This window comes from Heterocephalus glaber, unplaced genomic scaffold (assembly GCF_053883595.1).
Source record: "Heterocephalus glaber isolate CG9 unplaced genomic scaffold, H.glaber_assembly_v1.0 deba00001613, whole genome shotgun sequence".
Lineage (NCBI taxonomy): Eukaryota > Metazoa > Chordata > Mammalia > Rodentia > Bathyergidae > Heterocephalus > Heterocephalus glaber.
In genome coordinates, this window is record NW_028258384.1 from 10,590,461 (window position 1) to 10,607,147 (window position 16,687).

The 16,687-nt window shown below is 35.8% G+C and overlaps 1 protein-coding gene across 11 annotated transcripts in view; it reads right to left on the bottom strand.

Annotated features, from left to right (window-relative positions):
• Rps6ka6 (ribosomal protein S6 kinase A6) overlaps positions 1–16,687 on the bottom strand; it is a 238,506-nt gene that overhangs the window by 71,059 nt on the left and 150,760 nt on the right. For all 11 annotated transcript variants that reach the window (XR_015445581.1, XM_087196632.1, XM_087196622.1 and 8 more), the window contains 2 exons: positions 11,834–11,995; positions 6,149–6,225 (listed from right to left, as the gene is read on the bottom strand). Coding sequence is in view for 10 of the 11 variants with exons in the window: in XM_087196632.1 (XP_087052758.1) it covers positions 6,149–6,225; positions 11,834–11,995 (239 nt within the window). In the remaining variant the exon portion in view is untranslated. The remainder of the gene's footprint in view (positions 1–6,148; positions 6,226–11,833; positions 11,996–16,687) is intronic.

A 16,687-nucleotide genomic window follows, 5' to 3' on the forward strand; every position in this document is an offset into this window, starting at 1 on the left:
AGCTTTTCAATAAGATGAAATCTCAGTTGTTGATTCCTTGTGCTAGTTCTCGTACTACTGAAGTTTTGTTCATAAAGTCTTTTCCTATGCCAATATCTTCAAGAGTTCTACCTAACTTATCTTCTAGCAAGTTTAGTGTTTCTGTCTTAATATTTAGATCTTTAATCCACTTAGATCTCAGTTTAGTGTATGTGATAGATATGGGTCTAGATTTAACCTCTGACAGGTTGAAATCCAGTTTTTCCAACACCATTTATTAAATAGGCTATCTTTCCTCCAATGAGGGTGGTTGGCTCCTTTGTCAAACATGAGGTGGCTGAGTATGTCTGAAGTTGTTTTTGCATCTTCTTATCTATTCCACTGATCCTCAGGTCTGTTTCTTTGCCAGTACCTTGCTATTTTTATCACAGTAGCTTTGTAGTATAGCTTCAAGTTGGGTATTGTGATACCTCCAGCCATATCTCTGTTGCACAGAATTGCTTTAGCTATTCTAGGTCTCTGCTGATTCCAAATGAATTTTTGCATTGTTTTCTCTAGTTCTGTGAATTGTTGGAATTTCAATGAGCATTGCATTAAATCTATATAGCAGTTTTGGAAGTATGGCCATTATTTTCACTATATTGATTCTTCCTACCCAGGAACAAGGGATGTCTTTCCATTTTCTTATATCCTCCTCGATCTCCTTTTTCAGGTTGCTGTAGTTTGCAGTGTAGAGGTCTTTTGATTTCTTTGTTAGATTGATTCCTAGATATTTCGTTTTTTGGATGCTATTGTAAAAGGAATTGTTTCCCTAATTTCTCTCTCAATGAGTCTGCTATTTGTGTATAAGAAAGCTATTGTTTTTTGAGTGTTGACCTTATATGCAGCTACTCTACTGAATCTGTCAATTAAGTCTAGAAGTCTTTTGGAAGAGTTTTTTGGGTCTTCTGTGTAAAGTATCATATCATCAGCAAATAATGACAGTTTAACTTCTTCCTTTCCTTTCTTTATTCCCTTTATTTCTTTCTCTTTTCTAATTGCTATGACTAATGTTTCCAGAACTATATTGAACAGGAGTGGTGATAGTGGGCATCCTTGTCTTGTTCCTGATTTTAGAGTGAAAGTTTTCAATTTTTGACCATTTAGTATGATGTTGGTCGTTGGTTTTTCATAGATAGCCTTAATCAGGTTGAGATAAAGACCTTCTATTCCAATTTTCTGTAGGGTATTTATTATGAATGCATGTTGGTTTTTGTTGAATGCCTTTTCTGCATCTATTGAGATGATCATATGGTTTTTGTCCTTGACTCTGTTAATATAGGGTATTACATTTATTGATTTACGTATGTTGAACCTTCCTTGCATCCCTGGGATAAATCTGCCTTGGTCAGGGTGTATGATCTTCTTGATGACCCTCTGTATTCTGTTTGCCAGTATCTTGTTGAAGATTTTGGCATCTATGTTCATTGGTGAGATTGGCCTGGAGTTCTCTTTTTGGGTTGGGTCTTTCCCTGGTTTGGGAATAAAAGTCACACTTGCTTACAGGAATGAGTTTGGAAACCTTGCTTCCCTTTCAATTTCCTTGATGAGTTTAAAGAGAAATGGCATTAGTTCTTCTTTAAATGTCTTGTAGAATTCAGCAGTGAAGCCATAAGGACCCGGGCTTTTCTTTGTTGGTAAATTTTTTATTACATTTTCAATTTCACTCATTGTCACTGGGGTGTTTAGAACTTCTATATCTTCTTCATTTAACTTTGGCACTTCATATGTATCTAGGAATCTGTCCATTTCTTCTGTGTTTTCCACTTTATTAGAGTATAGGTTATCAAAGTGGGTATTGATGATCCTCTGGATTTCTGCTGGTTCTGTTGTGACTTCCATGTTTTAGTACTTAATTGCATGGATTTGAGTCTTCTCTTTCCTTTTTTTGATAAGGTTATTTAAAGGTTAATCGATTTTATTTATTCTTCCAAAAAACTGACTCTTTGATTCATTGATTTTTTGTATCGTTTTCTTAGTCTCCATTGCATTGATTTTTGCTCTGATCTTTATAATTTCCTCTCTTGTGAGAGCTTTGGGTTTGTTATTCTCTTCTTTTCCTAGGAGTCTGAGGTTCTGCATTAGGTTATTTATCTGAGTTCTCTCTGTTTTTCTAATATGGGCATTCACTGCTATGAATTTCCCACATAGAATTGCTTTCATTTTGTCCCATAAATTCCTAAATGTTGTACTGGCATCATCATGTACTTGTAGAAACTGTCTAATTTCTTCTTTAATTTCCTCTGTGACCCATTGGTTGTTCAGGAGGGTGTTATTCAATTTCCAGGTGTTTGTGGGAGTTTTGCAGTTTCTCATGTTATTGATCTCCAATTTTATTGCACTATGGTCTGATAATATACAGGGGTAATTTCAGTTCTTTTACATTGATGTAGACATGTCCTGTGAGCTAGCATGAGGTCTGTTTTGGAGAATGACCTGTGTGCAGCTGAAAAGAATGTGTATTCTGAATTTGTGGGGTGGAACACTCTGTAAATCTCTATTAAGTCCATTTGTTCATTTGTTTTGTTCAATTCTAGAATTTCATTGTTAATTTTTTGTCTAGATGATATGTCTGTTTGTGATAATGGGGTACTGAGGTTCCCCACTACAAGGGTAATAGTGCTTATTTGGCTATTCATGTCCATTAATATTTGTTTTGTATAGTTGGGTCATTCATATTTGGTGCATATATATTTAGGATTGTCATCTCTTCCTCTTGGATTGTTCCCTTCACAAGGATGTAATGACCATCTTTGTCTCTCTTAATTAGTTTTGGCTAGAAATCTACTTTGTCTGCAAATAAGATTGCTACCCCTGCTTTTTTCTGGAATTCCTGTCATGTGGAGAGCCGTTTTCCATCCTTTTACTTTCAGTCTATGAATTTCTTTTTGAGTTAGGTATGTTTCTTGTATACAGCATATTGCTGGGTTTTGCTTCTTAATCCATGCTGTCAGTCTACTTCTTTTGATTGGTGAATTGAGGCCATTAACATTGGTAGTTATAATTGAGAGATATTGACTCATCCTTGTCATGATGTTTTACTGTTGTTGGCTCTTATTTCTTTTTCCTCCTTTCCCTTTAGTTTCTTACCTTGTCTGGTGGCTTCCCTCTGTTGAGCTTCACGGAGTTGTGACTTTCAATGCCTTTTTCTAGGATATTGCTTAGAATTGTTTGGAGTGCTGGTTTGGTGTTCATGAAATTTCTCAGGTTTCTTTGTTGTGAAAGTGTCTAATTTCCCCATCGATTTTGAAAGACAATTTTGCAGGATACAACAGTCTCGGTTGGAAGTTATTTTCTTTTTGAAATACTTCACTCCAGGATCTCCTTAATTTGAGGGTTTGTGTTGAGAAGTCTGCTGTGATTCTGATGGGCTTTCCTTTATATGTGATTTGTTTCTTTTCTCTAACTGCCTGTAGGACTTTGTTCTTCTGTTGGCTTTCTGGGATCTTGACTATTATATGTCTAGGTGTAGATTTTTTTTTTGATCAGGGCTTTGTGGAGTTCTATATGCCTCACTTATCTGTATGTCCAATTCTCCTCCTCTATCTGGGAAGTTTTCTACTATTACTTCTGTGAAGAGTTTTTTATATCAATTGTACTTTCTCCTGTTTTTTCATGGACTCCTATCAGTCTGTTACTGTTCTTTGCATCATCTAGCAGCTGTTGAATTGATTTATCATGGTCCCTTGCTATCTTTAAGAAATCTCTGTTTTCATGATCTTTCACTGCAATCCTGTCTTTTATATCTGATATTCTATCTTCAGAATCTCTTAATCAGCTCTGCATGCTTTCAATGGAGTTTTTAATCTCCTCAATATCTGTTTGAATCTGTTTCATGGATTCCATTTCTTTCTTATGTTGGGAGATCATGGTTTCCATTTCTTTCTTATGCTGGGCATTCCTGGCTTCCAGCATGTTTCTGAGCTCATCCATTTTTTTTTATCAGTTTCTGTTTTAGAGCCTCTAATCATGTCTTTCACTCTGTTCACCATCCCTGTAGTTATCTGGGAGATTATTTCTGCTTTTAATTTTTCTAGAGCCTCATTCATCTGTTTTGTTACTTCCTGTGCTATCTGTTCAGGGTGTCCAGGTGGTTGATTATCAGACTTTTGCACCTCATTTCCCCCAGAAATTGCCTTTTGTGGGGTGGAAGTCTGGGTTTGTGACTTGCTTAAATGCCTTCTCATTTTTATTTTTGTTACTGTCCCTGGTTTAGTTCCTGGGTTGATATTATGAAGTTGTTTATTGTAAATATCTTTGTTGATCTATTTAAAACCCTTATGGAATGATTGCTTCTCAGAGGTGTCTTCCAGAGATAGCCGGTCTTTCGGTTTTGAGTCTCTAATGACTCTGAGACTATCTCATTTTCATTATACCAGGAAGGAAAACTGTTTAGATCAATCATGACACCTTAGCCTAAGTCATACAATCAGCAACACCATAGCATCAAGTACCTCTTAAAGAATGACAATTTGTGATAGTTATTAATCTATCATCTTTGAAAAATAAAGGGCCTCCTTCAAGTTGTGTCTTTGCTGTCACAATAGACAACGTGGGCAGCAGTGTGCAGTTATAAGTCAATGAGTCTCAGTAAGCTAGTCCCAGACCCATGAGATTCAGGCAGATTTCTGGTTGCAGGTCTCAAGCTGAGCTCCCTGTCCTCCTGCATGTTTGCACTCTGCAAGTTTCTACTGCAGGATTCAGCCGCCTTTCCCCTGAAGAAAGTCCAGTTTCCGATGGGAGCTGATGATCTCTCCAACTTACCATTCATGGTGGTCTGGTGTGCCTTTATTGCAGAGATTCCCTTCACTTTTCCAGTGGGCTTGTTTTCATCAGGGAGCCTGAGACAGGCACTCTCTCTGTTGTTCACTTTTGGAGCTCAGGACAATGGCTTTTGTCCCCCTGTGCCTCTGCAGTGTGTAACCAAGTAGCTGCACAACCAAAAGTCCAGAGGCCGAGGGGGGGTGTTGGAGGTGCCCACGTGGCCAAGCCATCTGCTGTTGGGCCTGCCTGTCTGCCTGTCGGGGGGGGGGGGTCCTCTCACCCTGTCCTGGTGGCTTGTGGTAAGCTGGTGGAGCAAGCCAGAGCAAGCAGGTCCCGGTCAGCCTGCAACCGCTTGGCCCCACTTGGCCCCGGCCCCGCTGGCTCTGTTTGGCCCAGCTGTCAGCTGATGGGCCTGCCAGCGGGGGGGGGGGGGTCCTCCTCACCCTGTCCTGGTGGCTGGTGGTAAGCCTGTCCTGGTGGCTGGTGGAAAGCTGGTGGAGCAAGCCGGAGCAAGCACATCCCGGTCAGCCTGCAACTGCTCGGCCCCACTCTGCCCTGGCCCTGCTGGCTCTGTTCAGCCCATCCGTCAGCTGGTCTAAGAATAATCTCTATAGCCATAAATTTGCTATTTTAGCTAAAAGTGTTACTCATTATTAAGAGTAAAAGGGCATTTTTATTATTTATAAATTATCAACATAAACACAGTCCAATTGTTATTATATTTGTTTTGAGCACATCTTTATTCTTTTAAGGGAGGGAAACTCTGTGTTTCTGTAATTTCATATTGCTTAGTATAGCATTTAAATGTGTTTTAAAGTAAACTTTTAGTAAATCTCTATTGCCAGGAGAGCCAGAACTCAAGTTCTTTTTTATTTTTGTTAGCAGGGATCGAACTCAGAACCTTGCGCTTTTGAGGCAGGCTGCGGGGCCACTGAGCTAAATCCCCAGTCCAAGAACTCAAATTTTTTTTAAAAAAATTAATATCAACAGGTTCAGTGGGCAAGTTCCCATTTAAATATGCAATTATTTTGATTAAAGGAATATAAGGATTAAAGGAATACAATACAAAAGATCAAAATAAAAATGTACATTTTATTTTTTTAATGTGAATCATATTAACTTATTGTTGTCAATTGCAAATGTACATTTTATTTTTCAAAGTCTTATTCAAGTTGAAAACAGTTTCCTAACTACTATATTTTAACAATGCCTCATTATGTGCCTTACTTTATGTTTTTAAATTTGTAAGAAAAAATATATCTTGAAATGTTAGTAAGATTTTTCATAAGGTTATTTTCAGCTATCTTTTTCTAGATGAAGATACAGATAAAATTCAAGGAACGATGTGAGTATAGAAGTTTCTTACCCAGCCAACATTGTATAAAAAAGGACTCCTAAACTCCAGATATCACAAGCAGCATCATATCCCTGTTGCATAAGAACCTAAGAAAAAAATATTCATTATATGGTATTACTTGGTATAAATTCAATTTTCTTATCCAACTAAGTTGTTTTTGCTTCTAATAATCTCATAAATGGGCAATATATAAAAACTTAAATAATTTTATACATTTAATGTTAATAAACATTTTCTGTAATTAGCAAGCATTGAATAAAAAAGGTATTAGTATAAGCTGATTAAGTAACATAGGCTATCCCCCAAAACAAACTTGTAAACGACATAAACCTTGACCTCAATGAGCTTTCACTCCTCTTAGGAAACCAGTAATACAGACATCTAAACTTAAGATTAATAATGTTCAAAGAATTTAATATACTATAAGCAATATTAAAGCTCTTAATGTTAACACTGACTGCAAGAGGAAAATACATTATCATTCCAATTTTCAAGATGAGGAAACTGAGATCAGTGTTACTTACCTTGCCCAAAATCACAAAACTACTCAGTAGTAAAGCAGGTGTTCTGACCCTAGAGCCTGTAACTTTTATAATAAGTAGCTCCTTACTATACAAGAGATGGTAGGATAATATATGCTTTTACAAAATTAAGACAAGTTTACACGTGTGCCCTACTTATTTCACTTAAAAGAGTATAGCTTCAACATGCATCCATTTAGCTATAAACATCTCTAGTTTTTCATTCTTTATGGCTGAGTAGTACTCCATTTTATAAAAAAAACCCCACATCTTCTTTATCCAGTTTCCAGTTGATGGGCACTTGGGCTGTTTCCAAGCTTTAGCTATTACAAACTGTGCCACTATGAACATGGGTGCACATATATTGCTATGGTATGACTCTTTTAATTCTTTTGGGAAGATACCCAGCAGGGGAATAGCTGGGTCAAATGGCACTTCTAGCCCTAGTTCTTTGAGGTATCTCCACACTGATTTCCACAGTGGTTACACCAGTCTGCACTCCCACCAACAATGCAGAAGGGTTCCTTTCTCCCCAGAGCCCCGCCAGCATTGTTATTGAAACTGAAATTGTAAATGAGTATTAAAATGATTAAAATGAATAATTTATCATTTGAAATAGGAAGAAAAGGTCCAAAGGGGTAGGGATGGTGGGAGGGGTAGGGATGGTGGGAGGCAAAGGGGAAAGGAAAGAAGAGAAAGGAAAAATTATGAGAAAAGAAAAACATGGAAACAAAGTCTGTGTAAATAGAGAAGGGTAGAGGGGGTAAAGGGCACACAGATAATGGGGAAAAATAAGAACCAAGATACATCATGTACAGGTACAAGCACCCAATGATAAATGTAAATGTATTGTATACCTAAAATGTACCAATAAAAGAATTTAAGCAAAAAAAAAGATTAAGACAAGTTTACATACAAGACTGTTGTAGAAAACAGTAGTATATTTCTAGATTACAAACCCAGATTTGGTAAATTCTAAATAGCTTCATTATTTTTTCATGCCATGATTTACATAACTGGTTTTGCTCTTGAGATCAGTATTAATAAAAATCAAATAATATTTTTACTACCTATTCAGGTGATATTTTTCTATGAAGTTAATACAGCTTGTTAGAGAAATAAAAAAGTGAAACCACCTTTTTCATTTTCATAAACAAGCTCATTGCTAAAGCCCCTAGGTAAAAGAACAAAGTAGAAATGTCATTAATGCATTTGTACTGGGGGTTGCATAAACATTAGTATTGAGTTTTTATTGATAAAAGACTAAAATATTAACATTTGATCTTGACAATTGCCAGGCATTAATAATGAGTATATAATTAACTTAAAGTTCAAGATATGTTTCTCCTGCTCAAAACGTATTTATAAGAACCATGAGCAAAACTGAGAAGCTACAGAAGTAAAAGAGCATATAGAGCTGCCTTAAATAAATAATACAAGTACTCTAAAGGCTCTAATAAATAACAATGTAGAGATACACTATTCACATCATGATAAATGTAAATTCCTCTAATAATTAACTAAACCTCTACTGTTTTTATAATTGTATCTCTTTTCTCTTTCTCATCACCTTTTTTATATTTTTAGGGAATCACATGTTTTCCCTTAAAAACTTTTTGAAAGCTTTCCTGATGATTCATTGCATAACTACAATTAAGAGCCACTACTTAGGACAGGCGAGGGTTAATCAGCAAGTCAGCTACTGGTATTTCCTGTTGCCACAGCCTTGCAGGTCAGTGGTGCATACCTGCAGTCCCAGTTACATGACAGGCTAACACAAGTGCATCACTTGAGCCCAGAAGTTGGAAGCCAGTCTGGACAATCCAGTCCCAAAAAACGAAAAATATAGTAACCCCCTCCATATTTCCATAACCTTCCTGGTTATGTGAAGAAGAGTTACACTGGAGGTATCATATTGCTTAATTAGGGCCAACTGTGAAAAACCAGATTTAAATTTACCATATCCTTAAACACATTTTGCACGGAAGAAGAAGTGGCAGTTTCACTTTTGTTCTATAGCTAATCTCAATGCCCTACAATAGAGAGAACATGTAATCATAAAAGAAATAAGGCAAGGAATTGGAATGAATGAAAAATGTATAGTACAAAGGCTGTGTTTCACAATATTTTCACTTGTACCAAGATAAATACAGAGAAAAAAGTCATAATTGAAGAAGTCAAGCCTCTCTTTCATTTGGCTTCCCAAATCTGCCAAAAGAAACATATACAGAAATTCTTATTACATTTGCTCTGCATTTTAAATTAATTCATATTTGGAGTAAAACTTATGACAGTCCAGAGCCACAGAGAACGATTTCAACATTATTTTATCAAGAGCTGCAAATGCCACATTCTTCAGCTTTAATATAAGCTCTATTAATTCAGGAACATTTGTAGAGCTCAGGAGGCATTAAATATCAATTGAATAATAGAATGGATTTAGCTCATAAAAGGATAAAATAATTTGGAGATGTATTAACTCTTGTGACATATGTACATAGGAAAGAAAATCTATGAAATAAATCTTAAGAGGTTAACTGAAATGATACATATCCTAAAAAGTGAATGAATATTCTCTCCTTACTGTTAAACTAAAATTATAATAATCAGCTTTTCTCTTTGCAAACTAGGAAGCTTTATGCACTGTGATGAAATAATGAATGTATAGACCCATAAATACTATTATTATTCAATTGTTTGATGACTTTCTGATTATATTTTAGAAGAGACTACATCTTATATACTTCTCTTTTAACTTTTGACAAGGTCTGAAATTTTGGAAACAAACATTGCCAAAAACAGTATCTTTATTCATAACAAATAACAAATATCTATTCATTGCTAGCAGGGGCTTTAGCACTTGATAAAACTTTTCAGAGCATTTCAAAAATATAAGTAACAACCAAAAGTAGTTCAGGAAGTAGTTATATAGACATAGTCTTCCTATACCCACCTCAACACCTTCACTATTACACTGGTAAATGTGTCTTACTACAGTGGAAGTTTCTTTGGATGAAAAACATCATTGGGCTACAGTCTGTTCTATATTTGCACTCATTTAAAATGTTTTTCTAACTATTAATCTTAAAATGTTTACCTAATCATTGATCTAAACAGAGACATGCACATACAGAATTTTTCATTTCATTTGGGACATTCTCCCTCTAGTGTCTTTCTAGTGAAAAGTTTCCATAATACCAAGGGGTCCAGATCAGCAAAAGTCATTATTAAGACCTCTAACAATTAAAATTGTTACTCTGTAATCTAATCTTCTATTGCATAAATCTCTTATAACATCTATGAAGACCATATAGCCTATAATTAATAGAAAAGCCCTAACCTCAAATATTCTATTCTCTTATAAAAATGCTGAAATGTTCCAGAAAGGCTAATATTTTCTATGTCCAAGCCCTTACTTCATGCACCAGGAGGTAAAACAATGACCCCTTGTTGGATCAGTGTCCCAATTTTTATTTTGAAAAACACAGTTCTTGTCCCACATAAAGTGGTAAAACTTGTACATTCATTATTCTGTATATTTCACTAAAATATAGATTTAATCACATTCTCTGAATATATGCATAATTTCTCTAAGGGAAATCTCATAAAAAGCCTATAAAGCAGGTGCTATTCCTATACTTCAATACTAATACCTTAAAGCAAGATAGAGAAAGATTTTAAAAGAATTTTTCATTATCAGAAAGTTATCTATGTTTCCATCTTCAATACTAGAAAAATTACTTTTCTAATAGTTGCCTTAAAAATAGAATAAAATGCAATACTAACCAGAAAAGGCTAGTAGTTAATATTTGCATATGAGAGAGGAATTCATCTTCAAATTATTTTATTCTGCTTTTCCTCTGATTTGGCAAATTTAATTTTTTAAACTTTAAATTTTAGGCACTTTAATTTGTATTGAACATTCAATAATGTATAGTGGTTATCACTGTCCATAACACATAAGAACAATTTTTGACTTACAAACAAAAGTTTAAAGAAATGTACATGTACAATGCCATCCCTGATTCATTTTTCATCAGTCTTACTTTCACTGCTATGGGAATGCTATTTTCATAGTTCCTACCACCATGATCAGATGGTTGGAACTTTCCAAATCTGAAGTTTGTATCTGAACCTCTCTAACCTCACTTGTCCTAATTTTTCCCCCTATGTATAATTCGTACTGTTGATGAAACACAATACTTAACACCCTCAACATGAAGGAGGAGTGGTATATTTTGGCTCATGGTTTATTTCACAGGTGGCTCCAGGGCAGAACCATCATGGTAGAAGAGCATGGTGGAGGAAAGCTGCTCAAGCCATGATAGCCAGGAAGCACAAAGAGAAAGGAAGAAGTGAGGACAAGAATACACCCTTCCATGTCACACTCTCAGTAACCCACCCCTCCAACCAGATCCCACCTCCTAGAATACACCCTTCCATGTCACACTCTCAGGAACCCACCCCTCCAACCAGACCCCACCTCCTAACAGCACATGAACTACTGAATTCACCTCTTGATGAATTACCATCTCTTGATGGTAAGTGTAGCAATCTAATGATCTAATCAACTTCCAAACAAATAAGACTTTTGGGAGATACTTTAGATCTAAACCATAACACTCTAAGATCTGCATACCAATATTTTTACCTGTAAAAAATCCCACTGTTCATTTGGAAAAACCCATTGAGGCTATTTTCTCTGAGAGTTACAGAGCCTAGCCAATCAGGGACGACATTGCCTCCACATGCTTTGCATTGCTAACTGACATAAATTATCTACAGAATGAATTGACTTTTTTAGTAAGTGGATGCTGGATCATGAATAAGTAATATAAGTGTCTGGAGCCTCATTTAAAGTATGTAATGTGGTGAATTTGTGGCCATCATTACCCTTTTTACCAGTTCTGAAATGGTATAATTCTGACTCAAGTATATAACCCAATACAATAAAAGAGTTTGCTTATTACATTTTCATTGATTTTAGATGCTAGTGACCTACTGAACACTTATATTAGGCATTATTAGAATTTAGTAATTTAAAGAGCATGACAGTTGGGAAAGAACAAAATAAATCAACTTTAATTTGCCTGCCATAACATATACATGACTTTATAAACATTTAACTAAAGGAAAAGAATGAAAGGTAAATGCTAAAATTTTTAAAGAATACCTCAGGTGCCACAAAGTTTGCAGTGTAGCATGGGGTTAAGAGAAGTCCATTTTCTCCTCGAAGTTGTTTTGCAAACCCAAAATCACAGATCCTAATTGAATCTGCATTAGCTGATTCATCCATGTATAAAATATTACTAGGCTTAAGATCACGATGAACAACCTTAAACAAAAAGAATAATGTATTAAATTTCTGTAGCAAACTATTTGTGAGATAAATTTTTTTGTATTTGCTGGGAAAGAAAATCCCAATTATAAAACAGAATTAAGATGTGTTATGTACATGTCCCAACTCCCCACATGGAATGTGAGCATTATGCATTGCAAACATGTATTAATAAAAACATGAAAATTGAAAAAATAAGATTTTAAAAATTACATTTTCTCCAATCCATGGTCTAAATTATACACAGGAAATTATCTTGGGAAGTTCCTGGGAAGATAGAGAATAGAAGTAATCTTTGTGTGATTCTGTGATTGAGAAACTTCAGCCCAAAAAAGGAAGAACTATTTTTCTGCCATCAAAAGTGAGGAAGAATTCTGGGAACCAATAGAGGAGCAAAAGGGTATTTTAAACAGCAGACAAATCTGGAAAGACAATGCAGATATGGGTATGAGACAATTCATAATTTCAATCCTAGCTCCTTAGCGTGGAGACAGGTAACACAATGCCAGAAGTATAAGGCAAGTGGTCAATGAAAGCAATTTCCAGTATTACAAGCTAGCCGGTGGCCCTATCCATGGGGGAAAGTTATAGTTCATACAAATTTCTACCCAGGATCAGAGATTTGTTCTGAAAGTGACTCTACCTGCAACACAAATCTGACATTAAACTTCGTAAGTGCTGAGAGGGCTATAACCAAAAGCCATCTTGACAGGGTTCCTATTATTAGGAACTAATCCCCTCTAGATAGTTGAGGGCACAAAGCAGTCACAATTATGGCTCCCTCCCAGTAGAAGGGAGCTGCACTGAGTGGGCAAAATAAGGCCACAAGTGACAGACCTGGCTGCGGGAAGTGTGGAATGGGAGCCTGCCTAGAATCTTGAGTAACATCAAAAACATGGGCTACAACAGCAAGAGAAGTACAGAGTGCAAGTGGCCATGCTCTCAGTAAATAGAAGTGAAAGCATCATGTTTTAAGAACAGTATGCATTTCAGAAGAATAAACATAAAGTGCTTTGTCCTTATGACCACTTCTCCATCATAGAAGTCAATGGCTTAATTGCTCCCGATATGCTTTAAGGCTTGTTCAGAGATATGGGGGCATACCAGAGTTTGGCCATTTGCCACACCCCCAGGTGCACAGTCTAGAATCATCTGGACTAAGGATATGCTCAGTTGGGATACCCCACAAGTTATCAAGATCCAGGTACTGAAGAGGGAGAGCTGCAGTCTAAACATAGACTTCTCCATGGGTCAAGCAGATCAAGGGCTCAGGAGAGGCCAAATACTTGCCTTATATGGTCCAGAGGCTGCCAGGCCTAGACTAGTGAAAAGGGCTCCTACCAGACACTCGGTTATTTTCCACACTGCTGTGCACTCAGACAGAGGAGGTACAACAAATGTACACATGTCTTGTGTACTCCAGATACCACTGAGGCTGGACTGGAAGCAAGGGATTCTGGCTGCCACTCATTCCACTGCCACAACCTTATGTACACACACAAAAGCTCTCCAGAAGAACTACATCCTGGAAGCAGCCAACATTATCTCAGCTTGCCAAGCAACAAATAATGTGCCATAGCAAGTAAATAACCCTAACCAGCTTCATGCAACCGCAAAGAAAGCAAACAGATTGCAGCTGCTTCTCATTATCTGCCCTCACCTGGCAGACTGTCTCTTCAAATCAAATTCTTTAGGCAGGATGAGTTCCTGACTAGTTTTTAGATTTAGTTTCTATTTTTTGTTTTTGTTCTGTTCTTTTTCTCACCTATCCTGTTTTCAATCATTTATACTTTCTCTTTTTTTAAAAAAAATTTCACTTTATTTGCATTTTTTTACTATTTTCCTTACATTTACTCTATACTTTAATTCCCCTCTCTTCTCTATTAATTGGATTTTATTTCATTCCTTCTTTTCCATTTTCACATTTTCCCTATCTTTTTTTTCTCCTCTTCTTTTTTTTATCATTCTTGCAATTCTTTTTCATTTTGCTCTTATTTGTTTGTTTTCTTATTCTTTGTTTCTTTAACTTATTAGTGTATTGCGTACTACTTTTGCTGCATCTCTTCTTTTGGATGTTGTACTTGTGATTTTATTTGGTTTTTACTCTAATGCTACATTGTGTTTGTTTACATTTGAACACTGCCAATGTTATCTTTTGTCTCCCCTCTATGCAGTGCTGGGGATCAAATCTGGCACTTAAGTACACTGGGTGGGTGCTATACTGCTAAGCTAAATTACTAACCTAGGTGAGAGAAATTGGACCTGACTTAAGCCACAACTTAGTCTGACTTGAATCTCAGCAGACACTTTAACCTAAACAAGGGTTATAAAATTCCCCCGCCAACAAACTGGCCCCAAGAAGGCACAACTTGAAGGGGGTGGGGGGGGTTTGAAGTCTTGATTTTGGACATTTACCCCCATAACAACATCAGAAAGAAACAATGCTTTTGTCGAAATACACCTACAAAACAATCCAGAAGACTGCACCATTTATCTTTGAGACAACATTTTGCTGATGAAATTAGAGAAAAAATCCAGAGGGTACACCACACATATATTGCTGTTTGAAGTACACCTGCCTTACTTAATACAGGGAAGCTACCTTTTCAAGATTTGTGGAGGAAATAGATCACTCAGGCTGTGACACAGCACATGCTGCATCAATTTGCACTAATCATAGAAAAAGAAGCCACAAAGAAAATACATAGTTAAGTCCTCTTAGGCCAAAACTCAATATTACATAACAGACTGATACCCAGGACCCATGGTCAAGAGCAACCTTGCCCCTAAAGAACACCCTCTCATAAAAGGTTAAGATAATTCCATCCCAATAGATGTGAAAATCACAAGGTAGAAACTGAGGAAATATGAAAAAAAGGCAACATGACTTCTCCCAAAGTTATTATTTCTACAGTAACTGATCCCAATGATATTGAAATGGACAAAATACCAAAAAATTCAAAAGAATGATTACAAAATGATCAATGAACTCAGAAGATAGGGAATGGAAAAAAAAAAGAATTGAAGGGGAAAATGATAAAAATAGAACTTTTGAAAATGGGAAGGGAGCCAAGAGTTAGAAGTAGCAGGAGGGAGGGGAGGGGTAGGAAATGAACGAAAAGAAAAAAAAAATTAAAATGTATTATGTATACGTACTACTTCCCCACAATAATTGCAGTCATTATGTACTAGAAACATGTACTAAAAGGAAATAAAAAAATTAGTGACATAAAGGAGATATAAAGGATAACAAAGAACATTATAATAAAGATATAGAGATTATGAAAAAGAAAACAAAGAAATTCTGAGAATCCTCAATTAAAAATTTTTGAGAAAGCTCAATTAAAAAAAACTTTAAATAGAAAGCTTCACCAATAGCCAAGATCAAGCTGAAGACAGAACTTCCAGGCTTGAAGATAGGTAGGTAAAATATTACATTCAGAAAAGAATAAAGCAAAAAATATAAGAAAACATGCAACATATCTGGGACATGAGCAAAAGAACAAAACAAGTTTCTGGAAATAAGAGGGCTATGAAATATAGATTACAGATAGAAAATCTATTTAGTAAAAAAATACCAGAAAATTACCTAAATCTTGAGAAATATATAGACATTCAGGTACAGAAGAAATCTTAAATATAAAATAATTGAAATAATTTCATGCAATATCATCAGATCACAATGGAAGGAAATTAAAAATCAAGAAGAGAAACCACAGAAATTATATAAAAAGATGGGAGATTAAATAATACACCTTTGAACTAGCACAGTCATTCCAGAAATTAGGGAAGAAATTTTTAAAAATCTAAGAATGAAAGGAAAATGGAAACACACTATATGAGAATGTGTAGGATTTAGTAAAGGCAGTTCTGAGAGGAAAGTTTACAGCTAAAAGTTCCTGCATTAAAAAACCCAAGAGATCTCAAGTAAGGAAACTAATAATAGATCTCAAAGTCTTTCAGACACAAGGAGAAATCAAACACAAAACCTATAGAAGGAAAGAAATAATAAAGATGAGAGCTTAAGTTAGTGAAATATACTAAAAGAATAACACAAAAAAGCAATGAAACAGTTGATTCTCTAAAAAGAAAAGCAAGATGGATAAACCTTTAATGAAACTAACCAAAGAAAGACAAACGGGGGTATTACAAAAGGGGTAAATGAGGGATACTACATTGGCTACAATTGAAATCTAGAGGATCATTAGGAACTACTTTGAAAACATATTCCAATGAATTAAAAAACCTAAAAGAAATGGATACATCTTTAGAGACACACAACCAATCAAAATTGAACAAAGAGTATACAAACCCTAAACAGACAATAAAAGGCAATGCATTGGAAGAAGTAGTAAGTCTCCCAACAAAGAAAAGCCCAGGAATGAATGATTTTACTGCTTAATTATATCAGACCTTTAAAGAAGAACTAACACCAATGCTCCTAAAACTTTCCCATGAAAATGAAAAGGAATGTTTCCAAATTCATTACAGAAAGTCAGTATCGCTCTGATCCCAAAAGTGGACAGACTGAAAAAAAAAAAAAATCCCAGGGGCTGGGTTTTAGCTCAGTGGTTCTGGCGCCTGTCTCGCAAGGGCAAGGTCCTGAGTTTGATCACCAGTACCAAAAAAAAAAAAAATCCCAAATCTGATAATGAACACAGATCTTCAATACATTTCTTACACACAGAA